The sequence below is a fragment of the Lingula anatina genome, chromosome 4 (genome assembly GCF_051362555.1).
Source record: "Lingula anatina isolate TDL-2025a chromosome 4, LinAna3.0, whole genome shotgun sequence".
Lineage (NCBI taxonomy): Eukaryota > Metazoa > Brachiopoda > Lingulata > Lingulida > Lingulidae > Lingula > Lingula anatina.
This window is the reverse complement of record NC_141770.1, coordinates 13956397-13982197: the sequence shown is the minus strand read 5'-3', so window position 1 is coordinate 13982197 and position 25801 is coordinate 13956397. Positions and strand designations below refer to the sequence as shown.

Here is a 25801-nt window from a genome sequence, read left to right as displayed (position 1 = left end):
TGTATGCAGCGTTGTACAGTGTGTTTCAGTCTAGATGACGTCAACATATAGACAAATCAATAAGCTACAAAACTCATTGGACAAATCAAATCATGTTTTAAGTTATTTAGACTGGGTTGGGGCCTGGCAGTAACTCTTTATTAGCCTTCTTTAGCATAGCCAGTTTCCACCTCTTAGCCGTTTTGAGCAGAGACTATATCCTGTTGCAAATATTACGATTAAATGGATCGTTTCCGGAATATTGATGCGTAGATATTAAATCAGCAATTTTTAAAGTTTCTTAACAATTTTTCTACTTAATTCCTCCGCCTTTATTATGATGTTGTGCTGCAAGCAAAAATCCAATAAATATCTGTTTTTTCTTTTTTTTTACTTTGCTCAAACCTGTGTGACAGGAATGGCAAATCGCCAGGAACTAGTCCGCTTCCTATTATTTTGTACATTCGTCCCAAATACTGACCCCAATACTTCGACTGACCCTAACCTTTACTAATCGGACTTCCATTCCTAGAACTCACACCAGTTCCAAGCCATGCGTTTTCAATATTCGCGCTAAATCCAATTTTTTGCACAGGAGTTTAAATATATTATTTCGTGGGAAGCATTGACGTACCGGGGTACATGTCATCACTTGAGCCTTTAACGAAATAAGTTATAGCCCCTTAAGTGGAATCGGAAGATGGTGCATACATACCATAACAAACCCCGTCATGTTCCATCAAGTAACCTTGGCGGCACGTGCAACTGAACGAGCCAACGCTGTTGACGCAGCGTGCCTGCTCCCCGCAGATTTCCAGGGCACATTCATCTAAATCTGAATAATAATTTGTTTTCTATAGGCGAATTGCTTAAATAAAAATGTATCATTTTTAAAATCTTTTTTAAGGAAACTCTTTGTTGTTTTCCCTTTAATACCCTATTGGTGCCAAGCCCCACATTTGTTATCAAAAGCGTGTGTGTGTTTGTGTGCGTGTTTGTTTGTGTTTGTGTGTGGGTGTATGAGAGAGAGAGAGAGAGAGAGAGAGAGAGAGAGAGAGAGAGAGAGAGAGAGATGGGTGGAGGAGGAGTAGGAGTCCAAGAGTTAAGAGGTCACCTGCACACGTCTTCCCGTTTTCCTCTAAAATATAGCCACTCATGCACTGACACGTGGGGATGCCGCCGATAACTTCACACACTTGAGAACAACCGTGGTTACCACAGCCAGAGTCACCGGCCTCTGAAAACCACCATCTTAACATGCAGTTTTTTTTAAAATTTAACTGCATCACTTGAAATAATTTTCAACCATTTTTTTTTCTTTATCTCCAATGGATTTTAAAAGTATATACCCTATGTAACAAGAATAATTAAAGAATATGTACATTTGTTACTCCTCTTACGTTCTTACCCCGTTAGAAATATTGATTCGATTTTTTAAATTTTCTAATTGGAGATACAGGATGTTTCAATATAGATGGAACCCATTTATATTATATTTTAATATAATATTAAAAAACATATATATATATAGAACGAGACACCCCGTACTTCATCCCAGGGTCAGTTCTAACATACCTTTAGGGTCAATGTCACCGCTGCCCTGCGGTTCATCACTCAACTCATTATATGGAATCTGAAAAAATATCTCATATGATTTCTTAAGATTCTCGCAAACGATTGCATATTATACATGGATGGTCATATAATGAGCAAAGGAGAAAAGTCACTATAAAAAATTAGCCGCTTAGGTCGCAGGCATTATAAGAGCGCATTCCGAACAGCGGACAAACAGATAGCGGATCAAATATGGCTGTCCCAATTGAATGCTTGTTGCGTAATCCCTGCAGAGAACCTATTCATTGTCTAACCGGAAATTAAGCGGTAAGCTTTTTAGTGGGTGGCCATATTTGATCCGTGGATCTATTACTTCGCTGTTCTGAATGCGTTCTTGGAATGGTTTGTCACGCAGAGCAGTTTTTGACAGCATACTGGGATAGAGTCGTGGACCTTAACAGATAAAGGGTTTCCATTGTCTGCAAACGTAAGCTTGTGTGGGGTGTCCTTTTAGGAATAGATCGATTTTTATTTACAGTCTAAATGATAAAAAAAACTATGTTTACCAGGTCCCTCTGAAAAGGAGGACTTTTTACCGTGAAAAAGTGGACCTTATAACATCTTCGTGTACCTAGGTCAAAATTTACCCAGAACAAACCTTTTCCCAGCAAAAAGGACGGTTCATTCGAACGCCTGTCCCCCATCCTAGGGCTACGGGCCTGTTTCTCAGTAAATTGGTCTTGAAGGTGGAGGTTGGGGATAAAACTAGTATGTCCACCCCACTATGTTTGCTGCTCACCAGGTAACTATACTTCCCAGTGTGTTTAGTAGGGAACATATTCGAAGCAATCGTTTTTTTTAATCATAGAGGACACGTCTTCCAACGCGAAAGCGTGCTCAAATATACTAAATGTATAGAATGTTAGCACAGCGGACATAACACAAACACACATGGTAGAAGCGATTCCAGCTGCACATACAATAGTCTATAATATTGCATTATAACGGAATGATACAAACGATTCCAGTGTTTGTGTGGAAGTAGCAGAAACACATTCATTGCGAAAATTACTTTTTAAACGACAAATTCAATCATTGTAATTCTTGATATGCTGTCTCTCTGAAGATATATAGGCATGTATATATTTGAGTACAGTAAATGAACCTGTTCTGTGCACTTGAAAGAAAACACTTAGAAATAACCAGATGCGATAAGTAAGAACCAAATTCATGAGAAAGCAACTAAATTGATCATGTTCAGTGCCCTGCTTAATGGGGTTGGAGGGGGGTGGGTAAGCTAATACCCGATACCACCTGTTTAATTGATACTTAGGTAAATAACAATGGCCAACGTGGGACAAGCATGTTTACTCAATGTAGCATGCAGATTGCCGAGAATTGACCAAATCAGCATTCACAAACTTTTAAAACTTCTAGAACCCACACATCGAGTTCTTGCGTGCTAGCTGTAGGCTATGTCTCTCATTTTGGAGTCTAGACCGTTTATACTCACTTCTCCGTATCCTCGCGTCTCACGTGCACGGCACGTGCAATCTTGTAGGCAATATAGCCAACAAACAAGCAGTATTTTGTAGAAACACGGCAGCATTTTCCCCATAGCCCTCTCTCTCCCTACTCCTGCATGCAAAGAACTTTGGCCACGGAGAGTCTGAACCCGAAGGCAAGCAGGTTAACACTGCGGTTAATACCCTTCTCTATAATAAATAATAAACACTCTGACGTGCGGCACTTCAAGGAAGGATCTCCTTACAGAGCAGACAGAGCTCCCACCCACCCAGGCCACAGTTGTAAAGTGCCGAAAAGATAAACCGGGTTTTATATTAAGGGGGTCGCGTGCTTCAATCCATGCGGAACGGATGGCATTAACATCTTGTGTTTGAATGAGTTAGTATATTCCAGACTTTTGCTTCTATACTTCTGTGTTCTTCTCTCAACGTAAGTTCAATTTTTTAAGGCAAATATTGTATAAACTTTTTTTGTTACCTTAAATTTCCTCCGCTAACGGTGAAAGGAGGTTTAAGGGGGGGGGGGGGGGGCGTGGATGCGAGTAACAACAACAACAGTCCAATGTACTAATATCATACAATTCCAGAATTCAAAGACAGGACACAAAAAAGAGATCAGTCGGAGCGATTGTCAAATGTTATGGAATTAAAATAATAGAAATAGCTTTTACGGGCTCTGTTGAGATGGAATGCACAGTGCACAGTTATAATAAAAGGTACTCCCAGTAACTTATGACTGAAAAGAACCTAATACTGTTGGATGTACTAAATTTAGTGAAATATTAAAAATAAGCGTCATTAGTCCATCAAATTTTAATGACATCGACACTCAGGGTTGTGTCTGGAAGTAAAACCAGAGAGAGAGAGAGACCGGTTGCACACGTCATTTTGACAGGGATATCCTTATAAAGTAATCATGATGGTTTAATTAAAGTAATCAGACAGGTTTAGCTCAATACAACTGCTAGACAAAATCTTAGACGAATGCTTCTGGGACTGGCCTCTGTGTCAAAAGGGGGGGGGGACACCTTTAATGTTCATGGTCTTGAACCCTATTCTGCCTTTTCACTTACAGTTCTTTTCAGACTATTACTGAGGTTTTATAATGTTATACACACCAAATTGGGTAATCCAAGCGCGCATGCGTTGTACGGGGCTCTCAAATTCGGGTACGACAGATGGACGAATCGACTCGGTTATGCACCTCGGGTACATTACACGCGCTGCGGCGCCTTTAAGAACACAAAACTGAACTGATTCACCTAAAGATAAAAACAAAGTTAAATCTAATGAAAAGCCCTCCAGCAGAACAATTAGTCATGTCTCATTAATTCTTAAAACCAGTAGAAAAAAAAACATCGGGTTGCAGCTGTTGCACAGGAAAACTGTGCGGTGAGCTCGGAATTTTACAGGCACCTGTGATACTGGATATTTTCACCAACTGCTCTGCAAAAACAAAAAGTCATAATTCTTAATGAAAAATAATTGCAATGTCCTGTCCGTTCGTGTCATCTCATGTTGTTTAATTTCTTTCAATATAAAACTAAATATGTATTGGTCCTCACAACATAATACATTTATATAATTCCTAATGTTTGGTTTTATGTGTGCTTACTTATTGTGTTGAGCCCATTCTTAAACCGGGCGCGCTTCACTCTAGACCAAACTATGTACACGCATTTAGAAGGAAATAAAATTTATTCAGGCTTCCATTACAGCACTGCATAAAACCGAGTGTCGGCAGACAAGCAATACCCCTTACAATGTAATTGAACGGATTCGTTCGATCTTTAAGTGGGACATATCTACTCCAGTTGGATTTTTATCGCACAATGTCATTTGGTTTAAAGCAATTGCCAGTGTAGAAAAATCGACGAATGTCATCTTTGGTATATGTCTTAGGAGGGTCGTCGTGGTAAAGGAGCCGCTCACAAAGACGGCACAATGTTGTAGACATAGCACTATAGTAATAGTTTTTCCACTCCAAGTATTTCACGTATAAATCGTCGTTGGCATCTAGTTTTTTAAGATAATCAGCAAGTTCCTTTGGACTGGAGAAATCCGCAGTGTTGATGTACCAATCTTTGTGGAATCCAAGGCGAGTCATGTTGGCCCCGGAACGCACCACAGCCACTACGTCAATGTTGACCGTCTTAAAGAACTTTTCTGTAACATAATCAACTGCAAGACTGTTCTCAAAGGACAAGTAGAATTTATAATTTTCCAATTTTCTCAAACATTGCTCCTCATAGCCCATAATCTTTCCGGGTTCTTTCAAGCATTTGACTTTTCCTGGTCCACAGCGCCCATAGATGTCAATGTCAATGTACTTCTGTAATTCCTTCACATAATCCATACGACGCGAAGGGGTTGGGCAATGGGACACCATCCAGGCGACCAAGCCCGTTTTTGCTTTAACAATTGACATGTAGTCTTTCTGCAACGGTTTCTCCCGACGATAGATTTGGGAGTAGGGTCCGTATAAATCAGATTCTAGCCTGTAGGTCAATGTCCAGTTGTAGGGTTCCCCAGTATCAGGCATGGGACCAAAACAGGGGGGTTCACCTTCAGCCCAAATCCATCTCTGTTCTGGTCGACGGAAAGCCAGTGGGGGATTTGGCCCTAACGACCTGTGAAAAATCAAAGCGTCGCTAATGTTGACCAAACGTTTGTCTTTTGTTAGCTTGCAGAGATGATGATGAGGACAATTTGAGCGTTCCAAAACGGTGTCTAGAGGTTCACCAATATCTGGTAACCATTCCCAGTTCCAAAGTAAAACGGTTTTCCTCTTCAGTTGCAGATTGGTTTTCTCTGGGTTTGACCGTGCTTCCTTATTGTTTGACTGTTTATTTTGATCTTCTTCATTCAGCAAGGGTTTGGGCTGAACCCTATGCTGGTCCCTTTGCTCCAAGGCTTCTGTAATATACAACGAAACAAACAAAAGTAGAAAATCGCCCAGAGTGTGCGGAGCTCCTCCAAGACAAAGAGTTTACTAATAATTATCACCATTAATTAATCAATGGATCATCATCAACATCAAATCACTTTGGAGTTAGCCCATTTCAGACCTATCATGAAAATTTCACAACTTTTTGTGTTAGGCTGGTGACGAGCAAAGATACAAACAAAGAAACAAACAAACAAACAAACAAACAAACAGAGATGGAAACATAACCTCTTTGGTAATAAAACAAAAACGACAAGCAAACAAATCCAAAGTTCGCCTCCATAAATTGCCCACACAATGGCAAATTTCATTAATATGCAATTCTATTCTTAGCTTTTATCAAATTATTTTGAATTAATAATAAAAAATAAACCAATCAGTTATTTTTTGTTTTACTTTCCATTAACTTAATGTAGTGTCCTGTATTAACATGTACAGCTAAAGTGGTCTACGTTATTTTTCTCAAATATCTTAGACGGAAACTATTTTAACAAAAGATTCTGCAGACCCGTTCACCAAAGAGGTAACATGCACAGAAATATTATTTCATCGGGCGGATAATAAACACAGATAACTAATTTTGATTTCTGAAAAACAACCCATATAACTGAATGTTTGTGCCTCCTTTCTACGACCACAACGATGCCAGTTTCATGGCTGCACAAAGGACGCAGCCTTAAGAAAGTTTTACCCAATGTACTAGTTAAGCGAGGCAGGTGGTAGTGGTGTGGATGAAGATCCCTAGGAGGCGATTGCTACAGGTCTACAGATTTTGTACAATAAAGAACATTAATTTGATTTTAAAATATGTCCATGAAATCAAATTTATTCCAAAACATTATACGGCTTATTCTCCAGCTTAAGTGTTTTCCCATGCCTCTTCACTGATAAGAAATCGCTAGAATGCAAAGGAATACCTTACCTAGATCATCTTTCGCTTTTTCCTCTGTACCACTACTACTACTACTAACACGCAATGAATCGTAGAGATTCCGTATTTCAATGGCGGCTATGACAAGAAGGAAAAATCCGATTAGTGCCCGGTGCCTTTTCTTCATTTTAGCCGCTCAGCTTAGCTGTAGTAAATATTGGGAGTTGGATAGAAATAGATACAAAATGCCATATTAATATTAATTTAACGCCCTTATAGGCATATTACTAATTCCAGGGACTTATATTAAACACAAATGAAATATTTATATTACCAGCGTCTTTTTTATCATTATATGGGGATCCGTCGTTCTTTCCTTTTTTCAAACTACAGTAATGCAAGGTCTGCATGTACTGATAATAAATCAGATGATCACTGTTGACCTTTTAAGAAGGATGGACAGGAGTCGAAGATGTGAAAGGCTGACTGACACAACATAGAATGTTTGAATCCGTTTTCAACAGACGCATTCTGCAAAAACTGCGACACGAACTGCATCTTTAAAAAAAAAGGCAAAATATGTGTTCTATAATTGCCTCCAAATACGGATTGGTTCAAGAATTTAGAAAAAAACAATTGAAGGCTGGTATGAAATCACTTGTAGCTGCTATTGTCAGATTTACTGTATCTGGCGAAAATACCCTAACACGGCCCCGTTTGAGAGTAAAAAATATTTTACGTGCTGACCACTGAACGGTCATTGCGATTCCTGATCTTTCATTCCTTTCATTTATACTCATAAACATTGATTGTGAGGCTTATTTCATTTTGGACGTGACAAAATCTATGATAGAGTAAATAAACGACCAAAAAAGTTAAGGCATACACATCAAACGAAGGACGAGAAAGAAAGTCAGTTGGGACATCTTTTCCTAATGTAGATCAGAAAAACAGCTCCAATGCTGGGATGTGTATGGTACAAAGCATAACAGGCCCGTAGCCAGGGGGGTTCGAAAGAACCGCCCCTTTTGTCAGGAAAAGGTCCATTTTGGGTAAAATTTTATCTAGGTACACATAAGTTTCATTGTAAAAGGTCCACTTTTTCAGAAAAAGAACCCCCCCTTTTGAATCTGCTGGCTACGGGCCTGCATAAGATACATGTTCATGCTCTGTTTCCGTCTTAGATATACATAGCGCTAAGATACGCTCGTAGGCTTTGGGATTAAGGTAGAATGTTCACTTTCCAATGTCCATTCATTGGTTTTAGATGCTCGTGTTCCGGGGATAAAAACAGATTTTCACTTTCCACTATCCACTCGTGCAATCCACACAGATTGAAGTAACTATATTTTTAAGTATTTTAATAAATGTGAAAATTTCAGATAAGAAGATGAGAATTGAATGTCCAGTGTTTGTCAAAGGAATACGTTTCTAACAATGATGTCAATATGTGATTATTTAAGGCCAAAGGACAGCTGACAAATGCATCACTGAAGAACAGAATTCTTGTATTACCGCATTTCACAACTATGCATAATTCGTTGTCTCAACTGTCAGATTCAGTGTGTCAACTAAAATTCTGTTTCTTCCTAATTTTGCCTTTTAATATATGCTATTATCCTCCGCAAAGGAGGTTATGTTTTCACCCCTGTTTGTCTGTTTGTTTGTTTGTTTGTCATCAACATATCTCAAAAAGTTATGGACCGATTCTGATGAAATTTTCAGGAAGTGGGCCAAGGAACAGATGATTAGTTTTTGGTTGTGATCTGGATAAATAATCAGTCAATCAATAATCAATAATAAGCAAAAATCGCTGCCTTGGCTCTCGGAGTGCTTTTCTAGTTTAAGATGCGGTAAATGTATATTATGAAGCATGGAAATTCGAAGTCGATCGCAGTGTTTTTAATCCACCTGATATTATATTGAGCTTTTACGATATTGCCAATGTAAAAATATTATTAATATTTGTAACAAGTGATGCAGGGGAAACCAACGTAATTGCCTTTAGCAAGTACATCAGTTAATGGTTGTTTGAATAATTTAGTAATTTACAATATAAAAAATATATAATATTACGCATAGATTAATTGTACAAACATCGTGTTGCAGCTGTACGGAAAAACTCTACGGAGAACTCCCGAGTTTTACAAGGGTCTAATAAAATAATTCTGTCATGGCTACCTGAGAAGACTGACGAAATTTTAACAACACTAGGTACGTTTCAGATGAAGATTTGTTCAAGGGGACTAATCGTCGTTAAGGCGATTTTTAACCGTTTTTATCCGGGCCCAGTTCGCCCTAAATCGGACATTTTGAATGTACATGTATTTGTATTGAAATGAAATTAATTTAGGTTGCATGGCCTAACATCAATGTTTGAACCCAAATGTTATCACACTACGAGTAAGATCTACTACGTGTATACAATGGATGGCCAGGTTCGACTCAATCTTTATTAAGTAATATAGGAAAAACCTTCTCCATGCTGATTAATCACGTACTATGTCATTTGGTTTAAAACATGCATCAGTGTAGAAAAATTGACGAATGTCATCTTTGGTATATGTCTTAGGAGGGTCGTCGTGGTAAAGGAGCCGCTCACAAAGATTGCACAGTGTTGTAGACATAGCACTATAATAATAGTTTTTCCACTCCAAGTATTTCACGTATAACGCGTCGTTGGCATCTAGTTTTTTAAGATAATCAGCAAGTTCCTTTGGACTGGAGAAATCCGCAGTGTTAATGTACCAATCTTTGTGGAACCCAAGGCGAGTCATGTTGGCCCCGGAACGCACCACAGCCACTACGTCAATGTTGACCGTCTTAAAGAACTTTTCTGTAACATAATCAACTGCAAGACTGTTCTCAAAGGACAAGTAGAATTTATAACTTTCCAATTTTCTCAAACATTGCTCTTCGTAGCCCATAATCTTTCCGGGTTCTTTCGGGCATTTGACTTTTCCCGGTCCACAGCTTCCATAGATATCAATGTCAATGTACTTTTGTAATTCCCGCACATAATCCATACGACGCGAAGGGGTTGGGCAGTTAGACACCATCCAAGCGACCAAACCCGTTTTTGCTTTGACAATTGACATGTAGTCTTTCTTCAGCGGTTTCTCCCGACGAAATATTTGGGCGTAGGGTCCGTATAAATCAGAGTCTAGCCTGTAAGTCATTGTCCAGTTGTAGGGTTCCCCGGTATCAGGCATGGCACCAAAACAGGGGGGTTCACCTTCAATCCAAATCCATCTTTGTTCTGGTCGACGGAGACTAAGTGGGGGCTTTTCTCCTAACGATCTGTGAAATATCAAGGCGTCGCTATTATGGACCAAACGTTTGTCTTTTGTTAGCTTGCAGAGGTGGTGATGAGGACATTTTGATCGCTCCAAAACGGTGTCTAGAGGTTCACCAATATCTGGCGTCCAGTTCCAGTTCCAAAACAAAACGGTTTTTGTCTTCTGTGGCTCGGAGACTTTCTCTATCTTTGTCTCTTGATTTTGGTTTTCTACATCTAGCATGACGTTAGGCTGGACTCTACTCTGGTCTTTTTCCTCCAAAACCTCTGTAATATACAGTGAAACGAAAAAAATAAAACAAAAACAGTGAGAAACAAGCAAAACGCCCGACCCGCCAACCGGACACCAATGCAACTAGCAAACAAACCAAACAACGACTCAGCCAACTATCCACGAACAAATATATAAGGGGATTTAAAACCCAAAAGCTCACCAACCTTTTCACTGAAGAGTTAGATGCACAGTTTAAATGGAATGTAAAGACCTATTAAGCAAAATGGAACTTAGGGCAGGATGATACTGCATACGCCTCTAAATACGCTTAACGGTTTTCGATACGTAAGGTGTCGCTACTTATCAGATGAGATAATAAAAATTATTACACTGAATAAGAAAAAAACACATCAAAAATACACCAGGGTAAATTTTCTTATTTAAGATGATGACGTAAAAGCAGGGCTTTTAGGGTGTGAAAACTGAAATATAGATTTCAAACACACCTCCCTCACCTAAGCATCTATGAATGCCTTTTCGAAGCCTATCTAATCACAACAATAAGTACTACAATTTGATTTCAGGAAATTGTCTTGAAAGCCTTACTACTGATTTTATCAGAAAAAAAAGGCGAAAAAATTTTCCATGCATTCTCATTTATTCCAAAACATTCAAATACGCATTTCTTCAGCTTCACGACTAATGCAAAATTATTAGAAAACAAATAAGAACTTTACGTACCTAAATCAGGTTTCTGCTTTTCTGTACCCCTACTACCACGAAATGAATCGTAGAGATTCCGAATTTCAATGGCGGCTATGGCAAGAAGGCAAAATCCAATAAGCGCATTCCGCCTGCGATTCATTACGACACCTCGGCTGATCGGAAGTAAATGGGAATAATGATAAATTTTCAGGTAATGTTAATTCATCAAACCACAGTCAGATAGTAGAACAAGAGACTGTACTGTGCTGTATTCGACATACAGCGGATACAGCAGGTCATGTATGAATGCGTTCCCACCTCGCAGTACTAACAGACTCAGTTCAGCTAAGGAGCCCAGCCAGTATGAAAAATGTGTATATCAAGAGTCAAGATAAATTATTTAAGTCTCACCCATATACAGTAAATGTAAATATAAGTAGATAAAAAACAACAAAGTAGTTCCATAAGGGACTAGGTGAGGCTTAACATTTAATAATGATGTACATTAAACATTATATAGAGATTTTATTTATATTTATTTATAGATTTATAAATTTCTCCTTAATTCTATAACTCAGCGACAGGTTTTGGCTGTTCATTATCAATCAAAAGTAAAACTTGCTTTTATCACCTAAAGGTCAAAATTGTTATTAAAACATCTCGCATAATTTAAAAGTACAATGCCTTTATCGTTGAAAAAGGACAGTGAATCGTCCTCAAAAGACTCATATTCACATAGGGGACAAGTTCTCTCCGGAATAACTAATTTTTCATATCAACCTGTTTCTTTATTGAATCTTAGCTAAAGCCGGAAATCCTGCAATATGAAAATTGTGTCGAGAGTTGTTTCTTTTCCTTCATATTATAAAACCGTGTTATATATCTACAATCAGTGTTGTACATTTAACTATATGTAATTAAATATTTATATTACCGTCGCCTTATTCTTTCACCATCATATGCAGGTCTATCATACGTCGTCTTAAAAGCCATAAGTATAAGTTCACACGTCTTAAGCTACTTTCACACAATAGCTATAGCCCGAAGAGTATTGGTCTAAAGTTTAAGAGTGCATTCAGAACAGCAAACTAACAGATCCGCATATCAAATATGGCGACCCACTAGAAAACTTGTCGCTCAATTCCCGATTAGACACTGAATAGATCCCCCGCGGGGATTACGCAGCAAGCTTTCCAGTGGGTCGGCCATATTTGATCCGCGGATCCGTTAGTCCACTGTTCTGAATGCGCTCTTAGACTCATATCAAGTACCACTTTAGTTCAAGCATGGACAAAATTACGTTAATATGTTCAAGGTTCAAGATAAATCCGTGGTATTCAGCATAAATAAAGTATTTGTCTGAAACATTTTCAACATCACATCTGTTATAAGATAGGCCCAACTAATTATAATGATGAAATTTTAAACTGTTCAATTTCTACACAAGCTGACACCTGTACCTGTGGTAGCTTCCGTCTCTACACTTGGGACTTTATCAATCACACTGAAATCATGAGGCAGCCGTCCGGTGAGAACTGCTCACTATCACACTGTCCCAGATGTGAGTAAAGCTGTGCTCCCCCCTCCCCCGCCCCCGTCCTTATTCAGTGAAGGTCTCTGGGGCCCGAATGTAAATAGCCACCTTCACCCCTTGATTGAACCACAGGGGGTCTCGGTCCATGATCTCCACACGGATGGTTTGCAGCAACGGATGTGAAATATGGAGTTTTATAGTTTTTTAAAATATGATTGAGAAGAATATAAATTGATATAATTCTGTAAAATTCTGTAGACTTTTGTTGAATTTGAAATCTAGCCCGGCCAAAATTATTAATCTTTTTATAAGTGCCAAAATTAAGCCCCCCTAAACACTGGACGGCGTACTTTCTGTGTCCCTTTTGACACCGTCCAGTGTGAAGGTGGTTTAAGCCACCTTGCAGCGACCAACCACTGTTTTGAACATGGCATTCTTAGCGATGCCTGAACGCTTTGTGTGCTTTCTAAGGGACCATTCAGACTGAGAAGAGCCTAGTGCTAGCAAGGCCGCGACCTAAATATGGCGGACCTACATGAAAGGAAGACCGCTTATCCTGTAATGGTCTCTCCACCTCTCACACGCCTCCCCACGCGTCGTCCCTGCACGGGCACAATCTCGGCTTAATTCAACCGGTCAGCTAGCCAGATAACGACCATAAAGACAAGAAAATTTTAAATCCTAGTAACGTATGTTCTAGGACCTCGATCCCTCGAAACGCTATACCTGCATTCTCAGGACTACCATTCCTGTTTCACAAAATAGCTATAGCCCGAAGATTGGTCTAAACTTTCAGATCCGAATCTTGGGATATTTTAAGTTCCAGAAAAATATTTGCTTCATGTCGTGATACATTTTAATGTGACACATTTTAAAAGTGCTTGGCAATGACAACAGCAGAGAGAGATTGTAGGAATTTTGTTTTATATGTAGTCATGTTTAAGCCTTGGTCACTGCTGAGATGTGTATGGTACAAAGCAAAAGATACATCAGGCCTGTGTCCTGGGAGGGGGGGTATTGGGGGGGGGGAGCGAAAGAACCTCCCTTTTTGCTGGGAAAATGTCCACTCTGGTAAACTTGATCCAGGTAAACGAAGGCTTCATGACAAAAGGTCCACATTTTCAGAAAGAATCCCCCATTTCCAATAGCTGGGTACGGGCCTGTATATGTTCACGCTCTGTACCTGTCTTAGATATACATGTAGTTAGATATGCTCCTAGGTTTGGGGCTTAAGGAAGGATGTTCACTTTTTCCAATGCCCGTTCTCACTCTCCAATATCCATCCGTGTAATCCACAAAAATTGAAGTATATATACTTTAAAGTATTAGCATGTGATATTTTGAGATAAGAAGATGAAAATTGAATGTCCAGTGTCTGTCCAACAATGACGTCAATATATGATTATTTTAGGCCAAAGGCCAGCTGACAAAAGCATGTGTTTCCACTTTAACACTGCAGTACGGAATTCTTGTATTACTACATTTCACAACTATGCACAATTTGTTGTCTCAACTGTCAGATTCAGTGTGTCAAACAACATTGTCTTTTTTTCCGTGTTTTTCTGCCTTGTGACATATACTAATTTAAGATGCGGTAAATATGGAAAATTCGAAGTCGAGCTCAGTTTTTTTTTAATCCAGCCTATATTATATTCAGCTTTTGCAATATTACCAATGTAAAAGATATTATTTTAATAACAAACATTAAAATATTTGTAACAACTGATATAGGGGAAACCAGCGTGCCTTTAGCAAGTACATCAGTTGGTGGTTCTTGGAATAATTTAGTAATTTACGATATAAAAAAAAATCTATATAATAGAACGGATAGATAAGTTGTAAAAACATCGGGTTGCAGCTGTTCAGAAGAAAGTCTACGGAGAACTCCCGAGTTTTACAATGGTCTTATAAAGTAATTCTGTCATGGCTACCTGAGAAGACTGACGAAATTTTAATGACAGTAGGTACGTTTCAGATGAAGTTTTATTGAAGGGGTCTAATCGTCGTTAACGCGTCAATTGGATATTCTGAATGTACATATATTTGGATCGAAATGAAGTAAATTCAGGTTGGCCTAACAGCACTGTTTGGACCCATGCAATTGTTATCACATCACGAGTAAGATCTATTACATGTATATGATGGATGACCAGGTTCGACTCAATCTTTAATAAGTAAGAAAACCCTACTCAAGCTGATTAATCACGTGCTATATCATTTGGTTTAAAACATGCACCAGTGTAGAAAAATCGACGAATGTCATCTTTGGTATATGTCTTAGGAGGGTCATCGCGGTAAAGGAGCCGCTCGCATAGATGGCACAATGTTGTAGACATAGTACTATGGTAATAGTTCTTCCACTCCAAGTATTTCACGTATAAATCGTCGTTGGCATCTAGTTTTTTAAGATAATCAGCAAGTTCCTTTGGACTGGAGAAATCCGCAGTGTTGATGTACCAATCTTTGTGGAACCCAAGGCGAGTCATGTTGGCCCCGGAACGCACCACAGCCACTACGTCAATGTTGACCGTCTTAAAGAACTTTTCTGTAACATAATCAACTGCAAGACTGTTCTCAAAGGACAAGTAGAATTTATAATTTTCCAATTTTCTCAAACATTTCTCCTCATAGCCCATAAGTTTTCCGGATTCTTTTAGGCATTTGACTTTTCCCGGTCCACAGCTTCCATAGATGTCAATGTCAATGTACTTCTGTAATTCCTTTACATAATCCATACGACGCGAAGGGGTTGGGCAATTTGACACCATCCACGCGACCAGACCCGTTTTTGCTTTGACAATTGGCATGTAGTCTTTCTGCAGTGGTTTCTCCCGGCGGAAGATTTGGGCGTAGGGTCCGTAGAAATCAGATTCTAGCCTGTAAGTCATTGTCCAGTTGTAGGGTTCCCCAGTATCAGGCATGGCACCAAAACAGGGGGGTTCACCTTCAACCCAAATCCATCTCTGTTCGGGTCGACGGAGACCCAGTGGGGGATTTTCTCCTAACGATCTGTGGAATATCAAGGCGTCGCTCACATGGACCAAACGTTTGTCTTTTGTTAGCTTGCAGAGATGGTGATGAGGACAATTTGAGCGTTCCAAAACGGTGTCTAGGGGTTCACCAATATCTGGCATCCAGTTCCAGTTCCAAAACAAAACGGTTTTTGTCTTCTGTGGCTTGGAGGCTTTCTCTATGTTTGTCTCTTGGTTTTGGTTTTCTACATCTAGCATGAGGTTAGACAGGACTCTACTCTGGTCTCTTGGCTCCAAAACTTCTGTAATATACAATGAAACGAAAAAATAAAACAAAAACAGCAAGAATCACGCAAAACGTCCGACCGACCAACCGGACACCAATGCAACTAGCTAACAAATCAAAGAACGACCCAACCAACTATCCATGCACAATAATAATAATAATAATAATAATATTTATAGTCTAAAATCCAACATGTGTTCAGTAGACTTTACAAAAATTATAAAATTCAAATTAAAAGGAAAATATTGCTAATGGTTATAAGATGAAGAAAAGGAAAATGATTATAGAAAAATATTAGGATATATAAAATGGATAAAAAAAAAGGGGGAAATTTAAAACTATGACTAAGAACAGTTTTTCTTAAGAAGTGTTTTTTCAAGAATTTAAAGATAATATTGTTTAAAAAAGTGGGTTTTTAGTTCCTTTTTAAAATGTCCAGGGTCCACAATTTGTCTAAGACTGATGGGTAAAATATTCCATTCTTTTGGTGCTGCAAATTTAAAAGCTTTATCACCGTATGATACTAATCTTGCCTTATAAGCCTTAAGAAGAAGGTGATCAAACCAATGTTTCTAATATTGAACATACATGTTTTAGATACGTTAGAAATTTGCCTGTTCATGAACAATGTACTGTCAAAATAAACTCCCAGATTTTTGGCGTGAGATGAGACTTGTACCACGCTGGCACCTATTGACATGCTAAGACTGCGGGCAATGTTCTTATTGTGTGGTTGAGATATTACTAGGAATTCAGTTTTCTCGTCGTTGATCTTGAGTTTGTTTCTGATCATCCACCCCCTTATATCAGAAATACAGTTGGCTATTTTAGTAATTGATGATTCAGGGTTTCTAATATTGCAGGATGTGTAAAGCTGAGTGTCATCAGCATAAATGTGATAACCAATCTCATGAAAACGAAGGATTGCACCAAGCGGTAAAGTATAAATACAAAATATGAGTGGTCCTAACACACTGCCTTGTGGAACACCAAAGACAAGTTAAGCTAATTCAGAGAGAACTCCGTCCACGCATACTTGTTGTGATCTGCCTGTGAGGTAAGAACGGAAAAGATTTAGTGCTGTATCTTTTATCCCAACAGTATCTTCCAAAAATGACAGCAGTACCTGATGATCAACAGTGTCAAATGCGGCCGATAGGTCCAAGAGAACAAGTAACACGGCGGAGTGACTGTCGACCGCACAGGAGATTGACTCGGTAAGGAGTGCTGACTCGGTGCTATGGTTCACCTTGTATGCCGACTGCATCTTCTCAACCAAGTTATTTGCATCTAAGTGATTGAACAATCTTGTGGCGATCACACGCTCTACCACTTTAGACAGAAATGACAAGTTAGATACAGGTCGATAATTTTGCAAGAGTTCTGCATTTAGGTTAGGCTTTTTCGGTAGTGGACGGATAATTGCAGACTTAAACAATTCAGGAAAATTCCCGGTTTTAAAGCAAATGTTTACAATGTGAGTTATGAGACCAATGATTGCAGGGAGAATCTGGGAGAGCAGTGTTGTCGGCGTAGGGTCAAGGAGGCATGATGTCTTCTTAGATCTAGAAATGATTTTTGTCACCTCGTCTTCCGTTGCTTCCTCAAAGGCAGTAAGTAAGAGTGAAGGCTTCGGGAGAAGATAAGAGATCGGGGGATGTAATGGTGTTGCAACTGTGTGTTCTAATGATTCAAGTTCGCCATATATTTTACTGATTTTTGCGATGTAAAAATATATGGTGATTTAAAACCCAAAAGCCCCAAATCCTTTTCATTGAAGAAGCACAATTTAAATGGGATGTAAAGACCTATTAAGCAAAATGGAACTTTTTTTGTCAGGATGACAGTACGTACGCCTCAAAATACGGTCTTAGATACGCAAGGTTTCGTTCCTTATCCGATGAGATAATGCAGTGATAAACATTGCAATGTTTTTAGATAATAAACCACATCAGAAATTCACCAGGGTGAAATTTCTCATTTGAGATGATGACGTACATGTAGCAGGAGGGCTTCTGGGGTGTAATTTCAAACACACCTCCCTCACCTGAGCATCTATGCATGCCGTTCTAAAGTCTATATTAATCGCAACAATAACTACTACAATTTGGTGTCAGGAAATTGTCTTGAAAGGCTCACTACTGATTTTATCAGAACAGAGGCAAAAATGTTTCCATGCATTCAGATTTATTCCAAAACATTCAAAGATGCATTTCTTTAGCTTCATAACTAAGACGAATTCATTACAAAACTAATAAAAACTTAACGTACCTAAATCATGTTTCTGCTTTTCTGTACCCCTACTACCACGAAATGAATCGTAGAGATTCCGAATTTCAATGGCGGCTATGGCAAGAAGGCAAAATCCAATAAGTGCTTTCCGCATGCCCTTCATTGCAACACCTCCGCTGATTGGAAGTAAAATGGGAATGATAAAATTTCAGGTAACGTTACTGCATCAATTGATTAAACCACAGCTAACTAGTAGAACCAGAGACTCGATCTTCCGTGCTGTATTCGACATACAACATGTACGAACGCTCAGTATCTGTTTGTCAAGTAGCCCAGTATCTGTATGTCAAGATTCAATTAGGTCTCACCCATATACAGTAAATGTAAATACAGGTAGATACAGGTAGATAGAATACAGGTAGATTTTTAACATCATCCTGGTTCTTTATCGAGTCCTAGCTAACGCCGGAAATTTTGCAAATATGAAAATGCAAGTTGTGTCGGTTTTTTTCCCCATCAAATTATGCTACTATGAAGCAATATCTACCCAAAGCATCCACCAAGGTCAAGTGCGGATCCAGGATTGTTTGAAGGGGGGGTCCTTTTTTAACCGACCTCCCCCCCCCCCCCCCCCCCCGGCGTGGGGTTTGGGGCCCGCTGAAGGACCTCGAAAAAAATTGGTATTTTAGGGGGCGGGCGGTACCATTTGGTCCGGTTTAGAACTATGATTCAGCTACTCAAAATTATAATTTCCATAGGGGACCATTTGTGTGATTTTTTCCAAGACTAATCAAAACAAAAATATATACCGGTAGGTGGCAGACTTCATCGCTGTGTGTACAGTGTTTATTGAAATTATTCTGTTTCATTTATTATAATTGATAGAGTAATTGTCCCTTAATCAATAAATTTATTTGATTTTTGAAAAGTTAAGTTGTCAATTAAATCGCAAAACTTTATGAATATAAATCATCAACACAAGTCATCATCAGACAGAGATAGGGTGCATTTATATTCCCACATCCTACTAACTGGGTCTATCCAACTCTGAGGGTGATTCTCGCTGAAGTTCAATCAGTGGAATCAGCACACAATAGTTAATTACCCCCTAGCTGGTCAAGGAAGTGTGTCAGACAATTAAGCTGATTCCAATGACTGCACTTTAGCAAAAATCCCTCGTAGAGTTGGACCAACCTAGCTTGTACAATGTGTAAATCTGAATGCGGTCATAGATGACCAAGTTTAATTAATTGTCCATTTTTGCACCTTTGGCCAACTTTAAACACCCTCTGTCAATGTTACAGTCAATAGGGTTTTTTTTTAGAAGACCAGACTATATTTTACCCTTATACACATGTGTATTGGACTTCCAAATTCAAACCAAATATATCAGGTCCCCAACATCCTGCTTATTAAAAGTAGACTGGTACTAGCAGAGGCATATTGCAACAAGGTCAAAGTTTTGAAGATTTGGTTTTCTCCAGCGAGAGGGCCTCCAGTACCAGGCGCGTGGCATGCTTTGAGCATCCCCACCCCAGGGTGATTCCATTGGCACCCTGACCATAGTTGTGGATTACCTGGAAAAATAAAAGTGTAATATAAAAGGGTCTTTTTATTAAAATATGTTTGTCTTACTGTCTGTTTTTACACAACTTGTTGGCTTTTATGCTCTTCCATGAAAGTATACAGTCTTTTGGTATGGTTAAACTTTAAAACAAATTGATTCATTTTAAATTAGCTCATTACTATCGATAAGCAATATGTACAAGTACCTCCATATTTTGCTTTTATAAATAATAATAATAATAATAATAATAATAATAATAATATCATCCATTTGATGTTGGTGATAAACAAGACAGATTACCCTTAACGATCTGCTTCCCAACTTCAGGAGTTCCATTTCTACACGAGGGGGGTCCCTATGGGGCCGTAGCCCCACCCACTCCCACAGCAACTTGGCTGACTGGAAGGCAATGATTTTTCAGTCATATCAGAGCATGATTAGTTTCAGAGAGAAGAATCACAGAAGTGGGCATGTTAGACAGAAGCGGGCAAGTATACACTTTTACTGATTTTAATTGCCCATTCTTACATGTAGTTACATATACTAATACAAGGCACACAGCACAATATTTGAATATTGGTAGGTTTGCTATTTCTGTTATAAAGTCAATCACGCCACTGCTGAAATTATATACTCTACCAAAAGAGTTCAGAGACATGAAATTGAAACACTATGTATGAAATGAAATTGAAAAACTAAATCTTCAGTGTATACAAAAAAGGTGGTTGAATTGCCCATTAATATTTGGTTAAAATATTTACCTTGGCTCATATGGTTATTTTATAATTGTTCAAAATAATGATTTTCCCAGATTTTTTTTAGTATATGGCTTATATCAAGATCTTGCTTATATTAAGATACCTTTAGGCTTGGGGATAACTGAGTTCCCCATTCCCACAGATTCTGGGTATCTTTTGGATCTTTCTCTGGATTGAAGTTTCCGACTTGACGTTGTCCACCAACAACCACATTGCCTGCACTGCAAATAAAAGTCTGGATAAATTTGAATGGACATTGAATTTTTCATATGAAACGAAATGTCAAAATGCAATTGTTTTTGAAAAGGGATGCATACAAAAAATCTTACCAGTAGAGTCAAACATACATAATTAAGGTTGTAACATCTTGATGTCTTGCCGAGTCTGCAAAGTCCCTCAGACATGAATTAATGTACTTATTGGTTTGGGAACAGCTTAACTGATAATCAGTCCAAATATATAAATTATTCATAAATTTGCAGAAAGGCTGACTGATAGCCCATTAAAAGACTGACAGTTTATTAACATTTTAATGTAATTAAAATATGTAAGCATGACTGGTAGACACTTGTAATTTTAATAATCACTGTCACTTCCTTTCAGTTCAGCAACAAGCTTCATCACTTACCAGGGTATAATATAAGGACCTGAGTCAAGATCATAGATAAAATGTGTCTGCCATGGGGCCTCAACCTGAAATTACAAGTACTCGCATAGATGCATTTTTGGCATCAGACAAATGAACAAATGAATCATATTATTTCAATATTGGTCTCTCTCTCTCTCTCTCTCTCTCTCTCTCTCTCTCTCAAACACACACACACACACACACACACACACAGTCACAAACAACATTTTATGCATAAATATCAATGTAATCAAAAGCAACATATAGGTTTTTTAAAAACTGGAAATCAGTATTTATGTAATATTACCGAACTTTTGTACTACAATTGTAATCACAAAAACAATTATAGCAAAATATGTGTTATTTTCACAAATAACCATCCCATCATGCCATGATTAGTTAAAATTTAGCATTTCAGATGTCTCTTGTCGTTAGTCTGGGATGCATATTTTAAATGAATACAATTTAATTTGATCTGAATCCAGTATTACCCAACCAAAGTCATACATAGACAGACACTTACTCTTAGCATCTGTCCTCTTGCTGGGTACATCTTGTGGTCATTAACTAACGTCTTTGCCCTCAGTCCACTACAGTTGACCACCAGATCATACGTGTCTGCTAACTGTAAAAAAAAATCATACATATTCAAGTGGGTAACTTCCAATTTATAAATAAAATATATAAGAAGGGAAATATTACATGAAAGTTAAATACTATTCCTTTTTAAAATATCTGATGTCAACTTTAACATATTTATCCCCATTTTTTTTACTTTCAACAGTATACTAAATTTCAAGCAACGATTTTCCTGCCAAAAACTTATTTTTAAAAGCAATGCTGCCATTTTCCTGTGATAAACAGCATTTCCTACATCAATATAAATTGCCGCAGTAAAACATGCAAGAAGCATAGTATTTCATCCTTTTAAAAGCATATACTGTATTTGCATTTGACTTTCACCTAATCAGGTAATACTATAAAAACATATGTTTATACATAAACACTGAAATAAGCCTAAAAGTATTTTGTTTCAATTTCAAGAAGTTAAGTTGGGATTATTGACAGGTTACAAAAAACAGCAACTGATGATACCTCTGCTAAACTGTGCAGTGTTCTGTGCTCAACTTGTCCACCATTCAACCGAAATCTACAAAATATGTCTGAATTAAATATCAATTTCAGTAATAAATTCAGATTACTAAACAACTGACGAAAACTGTAAAAAATACAAATTCTGATTCACTTCATTAATCTTTTATGTCTTTTTTAAAAGAGAAGGGTGAATAAACTGCAAAATCATTTAACAAACAATTAATCTTGTTTCAAGAGCCAATGCATTAAACATATTTTCTTGATTAACTTACTTTCTCATAAGCCAAGGTAGAAACCACCTGCTCTCTATACACAGTGTAGTGCAGAACCAGCCGTACCTACATGTGCACAATTAAAATAACAAAAATAAAGGTGTGACCACATATTTTTAAGCTTTAAATGAATACAAGACAATATTCACAGTACTACATGCACAATGCATGTTACCATGATTGTATGAATCTTACCAAGCTTAGTTATACTACATGATGTGCTATTCATAAACTTGTTTCAAAGATGACCATAGTTGTAGAATATGACAGTACAGTAATCGCTCGATCATTTCAACTGGGAAAATTGTGAATTTTACAATTTATGTGTTTTTTACCGAATAAATTCCTAAAATTGCAACATTGCTATTGAGTGGCAGCAGCACAATTGAAAAGCAGACTTCCATTCTTAAAGTAAAAGCACCAAAATGCAACATAAAAATGTGTTGATAATCATTTCAAATTTATTTTTCTGAAAAATTGGTAATTTGTCTCGGTTGAAATGATAGAGCCATTATCCTTTGTTTTGTAACTAAGACCCCATTCAGAATAGGGAACCAAATATGGCGACCCAATACAAAGCTTGCCCTCTAATCCGCTAATAGACACTGAATAGATTCCCTGTGAGGAAGTATTCAAGTAGGTCAGCCATATTTGACCCTCGGACTAGTAAGTCCCCTATTCTGAATGGGGCCTATGATACTTGATGTTTCTCCATCGCTAGTAAGAATATAGATATGACAGTGATTACCTGAAATTTCCTGGAATATGCTGCAGTTCCTGAGGAGTCATATCTCGGAAATGGTACACTATGTCATGGTATATTGGCCTCTGAAAAAACATGAAATTCTGGGCATCTGTCATTTTTATCAACAACTTTTTTAAGATAACATGGCTCTCTGTAATCACTTTGATAGTTTTTATATTCATATTTTTATATGTAAACATGTTTCCGAAAAGAACAGGCAAAGGAATATTATACAATTTTAATAATTATAAATTAAGTAATAACATGTAAATTACTAATGTGGAATGTTGAATTCAAATTCAGTGAATATCAAATATCTACCACAAATATAAAGTGGTACTTCAGCTATAGTTTGATAAAAAAAGTCACATCTAAACCTCAAGATGAGGCACACATATGACCTTGTTAATCATACATAAGGCCACAACATGGACAACATTTATTATCCATAATAATAACTGCTGAATTGAATCAGCTGATAAATTTATGTATTTATTTGACTTAAATAAAAACACACCATTCTATTAACATCAGCTGTATGCTGAAAAACTTACAGGTCTGTATAGGCAGGGGAGGTTTGTGGGGAGGATTTAGAAAGAAATACAATCATCTTTTTGGACAACAAAAGGTCCTCTCTGAATCAAAATTTGATCAGGTTCTATTAGCACAATAAAGGTTTCACAGTAAAAAGGTTCACTTTTGCCTTCTCCCCCAACAAACACACACACACACACACACACACACACACACACACACACAATTGCTGGCTACAGACTTGCATTATCCATACACAAGAAAGCAAACAAAAATATGACAAAAGCCATGTCACTCTCTACCTCTCTTGGTTGATTGAAGACTTGGAACCCTGATATCAGATGTATCCCAGCCTCTGCGGAGTCTGAAGACTTAGCAACCGAGCTATAAAAATCCCATCCATCTTGACTCCACTGTCTGGAACAAAAAATAACAACATCGTGTGATAGTTTGTATTAAAATTATACCAGTTTAACTATTCTTAAAGATATTAAAACAATCAAATTAATTAAACTGAAATCCAATCAAACTGAATTTAAAGTTACCTTGTTAATTTCATTTTACAATATTTCATCTTTAAAAAATCATTAAAACAAGTTTTCTTTTAAAAATGAAGTTTTATGTTTTAAGATTAAGAGCACAGGGACTAAAAGTTGTAAAATACTCAATAAAACATATGAAAACAATATTGATCGAATCTGTTTAGATCAACTTAATTTTAATTAATACCTGACAAGTGCTTGAAAGCAGCTATAGTATATAGTAGCTACATTGCCTCTTGCCTCCGTTTTCAGCCTTACATGTTCACGGTAACCTTAACCAGGTGTAAGGCTGAAAACTGAGGCAACATTGCCTCTCCTGCACAGGAAAGCTACCTGACAAGTTCTGGGTCTGCTTTTATTAGGTCCAGGGTGGGTCTAAACACGCCAGCTGCTCCATCACTGGTGGTATTCTTGGCAAATTTGTCTGCTATCACAGTTACCCTGGCGTTGGGAACAGCTGCCTGAATCTGCACGGCCGAGGAGAGGCCTAGTATGCCAGCTCCAACTACAGCAATCTTCACCATTGGGTTTGCTGTTACAAAGAGAAATAAAAAAAATCCTGTAGTACAGCCATATGTACAGGGACGTATCTTTCATGATGCACAAATAGTAGTCGGCTTAGTGCTACATATCACAGACCGTAAATAAGAGCGCTAAGGCATACAAATTTCATGCTAGCATACGTATACTTACTTTGAATCGTGACCGCGTATTCCGTTTTATTGCACCACCACTGCACTGGCGTCACCGCAGCGTGTACGCTGAACACGTGGGGACCTGGGGTTGGGCCTGTTTTGTTTTGGTTTGGCCTTGTCCGACGGTAACAAGTCTCTTTTACCGATATTTCTCGAAATCTGCTAAGACCTGTACATGTCTGCCTGCGTGTTGTGGAATTAGGTCAGAACTACATGTAATCATCACTGAATCTTCAATCGATGCATTTGCACAGGTGGGGCAGGACTTGGAACACGATTCTGACTCCTTTTATATTCTCAGAACGGGGAAACCGCGATCACATGGAAGAACGTTGCTAAATATAAGTGTCTTCGGAAAAATGGCATGTTAGAGTCCCATGAAAAGGAAATACAATATTTTGGTGACATATTGGCGTACATGTGTACCAGTACGTGACTTAACCCACCATTGCCGTCCACTTCACTTTGCTTGCTTCACGGCAAAACACAGAATAAGGGACCATTCAGATTGAGAAGAGCCAAGTGCTAGTGGGGCCGGTACCTAAATATGACAGACCTACATGAAATAAAGACCGCTTAATCCTGTAATGGTCTCTCCGCCTCTCACACGCCTCCCCACGCGTTGTCCCTCGACCGGTTGCATTGAGCCGAGATTTAATTACTGTGCCCCTGCAAGGACGATGCGTGGGGAGGCGTGTGAGAGGTGAAGAGACCATTACAGGATTAAGCGGTCTTCCTTTCATGTAGGCCCGCCATATTTAGGTCGCAGCCTTACTAGCACTCGGCTCTTCTAAATCTGAACGGTCCACGAGTATCATGCTAAAATTGAGTCGCACTAAAACATGAG

At 38.2% G+C, this 25801-nt stretch overlaps 5 protein-coding genes across 5 annotated transcripts; all 5 read right to left on the bottom strand.

The window, feature by feature from the left end:
* Positions 1-662: 662 nt before the first annotated feature.
* Positions 663-3271, bottom strand: LOC106180366 (nephronectin-like). Its single transcript, XM_013564335.2, has 4 exons — positions 3047-3271; positions 1555-1612; positions 1094-1216; positions 663-814 (listed from the first exon to the last, which is right to left on the bottom strand). The coding sequence occupies exons 1-4, from the start codon at positions 3149-3151 to the stop codon at positions 663-665; spliced, it is 438 nt and encodes a 145-aa protein (XP_013419789.2). The 5' UTR covers positions 3152-3271.
* A 1610-nt stretch (positions 3272-4881) lies between these two features.
* Positions 4882-7064, bottom strand: LOC106180367 (alpha-(1,3)-fucosyltransferase 7-like). Its single transcript, XM_013564336.2, has 2 exons — positions 6929-7064; positions 4882-5975 (listed from the first exon to the last, which is right to left on the bottom strand). Exons 1-2 carry the CDS (start codon positions 7062-7064, stop codon positions 4882-4884), a joined length of 1230 nt encoding a protein of 409 aa, XP_013419790.2.
* A 2248-nt stretch (positions 7065-9312) lies between these two features.
* Positions 9313-12866, bottom strand: LOC106180391 (alpha-(1,3)-fucosyltransferase 7-like). The gene is made up of 3 exons (XM_013564369.2): positions 12555-12866; positions 11131-11267; positions 9313-10442 (listed from the first exon to the last, which is right to left on the bottom strand). Exons 2-3 carry the CDS (start codon positions 11252-11254, stop codon positions 9367-9369), a joined length of 1200 nt encoding a protein of 399 aa, XP_013419823.2. The 5' UTR covers positions 11255-11267; positions 12555-12866; the 3' UTR covers positions 9313-9366.
* Positions 12867-14593: 1727 nt separating this feature from the next.
* On the bottom strand, positions 14594-18707 carry LOC106180389 (core alpha-(1,3)-fucosyltransferase). Its single transcript, XM_013564367.2, has 2 exons — positions 18158-18707; positions 14594-15902 (listed from the first exon to the last, which is right to left on the bottom strand). Exons 1-2 carry the CDS (start codon positions 18279-18281, stop codon positions 14827-14829), a joined length of 1200 nt encoding a protein of 399 aa, XP_013419821.2. The 5' UTR covers positions 18282-18707; the 3' UTR covers positions 14594-14826.
* Positions 18708-18930: 223 nt separating this feature from the next.
* LOC106180394 (D-aspartate oxidase) lies at positions 18931-25437 on the bottom strand. The gene is made up of 11 exons (XM_013564372.3): positions 24953-25437; positions 24593-24791; positions 24020-24134; positions 23187-23266; positions 22439-22504; positions 22167-22221; positions 21595-21696; positions 21072-21136; positions 20547-20664; positions 19986-20084; positions 18931-19695 (listed from the first exon to the last, which is right to left on the bottom strand). Exons 2-11 carry the CDS (start codon positions 24781-24783, stop codon positions 19573-19575), a joined length of 1014 nt encoding a protein of 337 aa, XP_013419826.2. The 5' UTR covers positions 24784-24791; positions 24953-25437; the 3' UTR covers positions 18931-19572.
* Between the last annotated feature and the right edge of the window lie 364 nt (positions 25438-25801).

What these genes read in the sequence shown, in the direction of transcription:
- LOC106180394 (XM_013564372.3), bottom strand. Translation starts at nt 24,783, where the DNA reads ATGGTGAAGATTGCTGTAGTTGGAGCTGGCATACTAGGCCTCTCCTCG. An exon ending in CACTGCACAGTTTAGCAGAG is followed by an intron (nt 21,697 to 22,166) that starts GTATCATCAGTT and finishes TTTTTTTTACAG; the next exon opens with TTAGCAGACACGTATGATCT. An exon ending in TGGGAAGCAGATCGTTAAGG is followed by an intron (nt 19,696 to 19,985) that starts GTAATCTGTCTT and finishes TTATTTTTCCAG; the next exon opens with GTAATCCACAACTATGGTCA.
- LOC106180389 (XM_013564367.2), bottom strand. Translation starts at nt 18,281, where the DNA reads ATGAAGGGCATGCGGAAAGCACTTATTGGATTTTGCCTTCTTGCCATA. An exon ending in AAAGCAGAAACATGATTTAG is followed by an intron (nt 15,903 to 18,157) that starts GTACGTTAAGTT and finishes TGTATATTACAG; the next exon opens with AAGTTTTGGAGCCAAGAGAC.
- LOC106180367 (XM_013564336.2), bottom strand. Translation starts at nt 7,064, where the DNA reads ATGAAGAAAAGGCACCGGGCACTAATCGGATTTTTCCTTCTTGTCATA. An exon ending in AAAAGCGAAAGATGATCTAG is followed by an intron (nt 5,976 to 6,928) that starts GTAAGGTATTCC and finishes TGTATATTACAG; the next exon opens with AAGCCTTGGAGCAAAGGGAC.
- LOC106180366 (XM_013564335.2), bottom strand. Translation starts at nt 3,151, where the DNA reads ATGGGGAAAATGCTGCCGTGTTTCTACAAAATACTGCTTGTTTGTTGG. An exon ending in AGACGCGAGGATACGGAGAA is followed by an intron (nt 1,613 to 3,046) that starts GTGAGTATAAAC and finishes ATATTTTTTCAG; the next exon opens with ATTCCATATAATGAGTTGAG. An exon ending in CGGTGACATTGACCCTAAAG is followed by an intron (nt 1,217 to 1,554) that starts GTATGTTAGAAC and finishes GGTGGTTTTCAG; the next exon opens with AGGCCGGTGACTCTGGCTGT.
- LOC106180391 (XM_013564369.2), bottom strand. Translation starts at nt 11,254, where the DNA reads ATGAATCGCAGGCGGAATGCGCTTATTGGATTTTGCCTTCTTGCCATA. An exon ending in AAAGCAGAAACCTGATTTAG is followed by an intron (nt 10,443 to 11,130) that starts GTACGTAAAGTT and finishes TGTATATTACAG; the next exon opens with AGGTTTTGGAGGAAAAAGAC.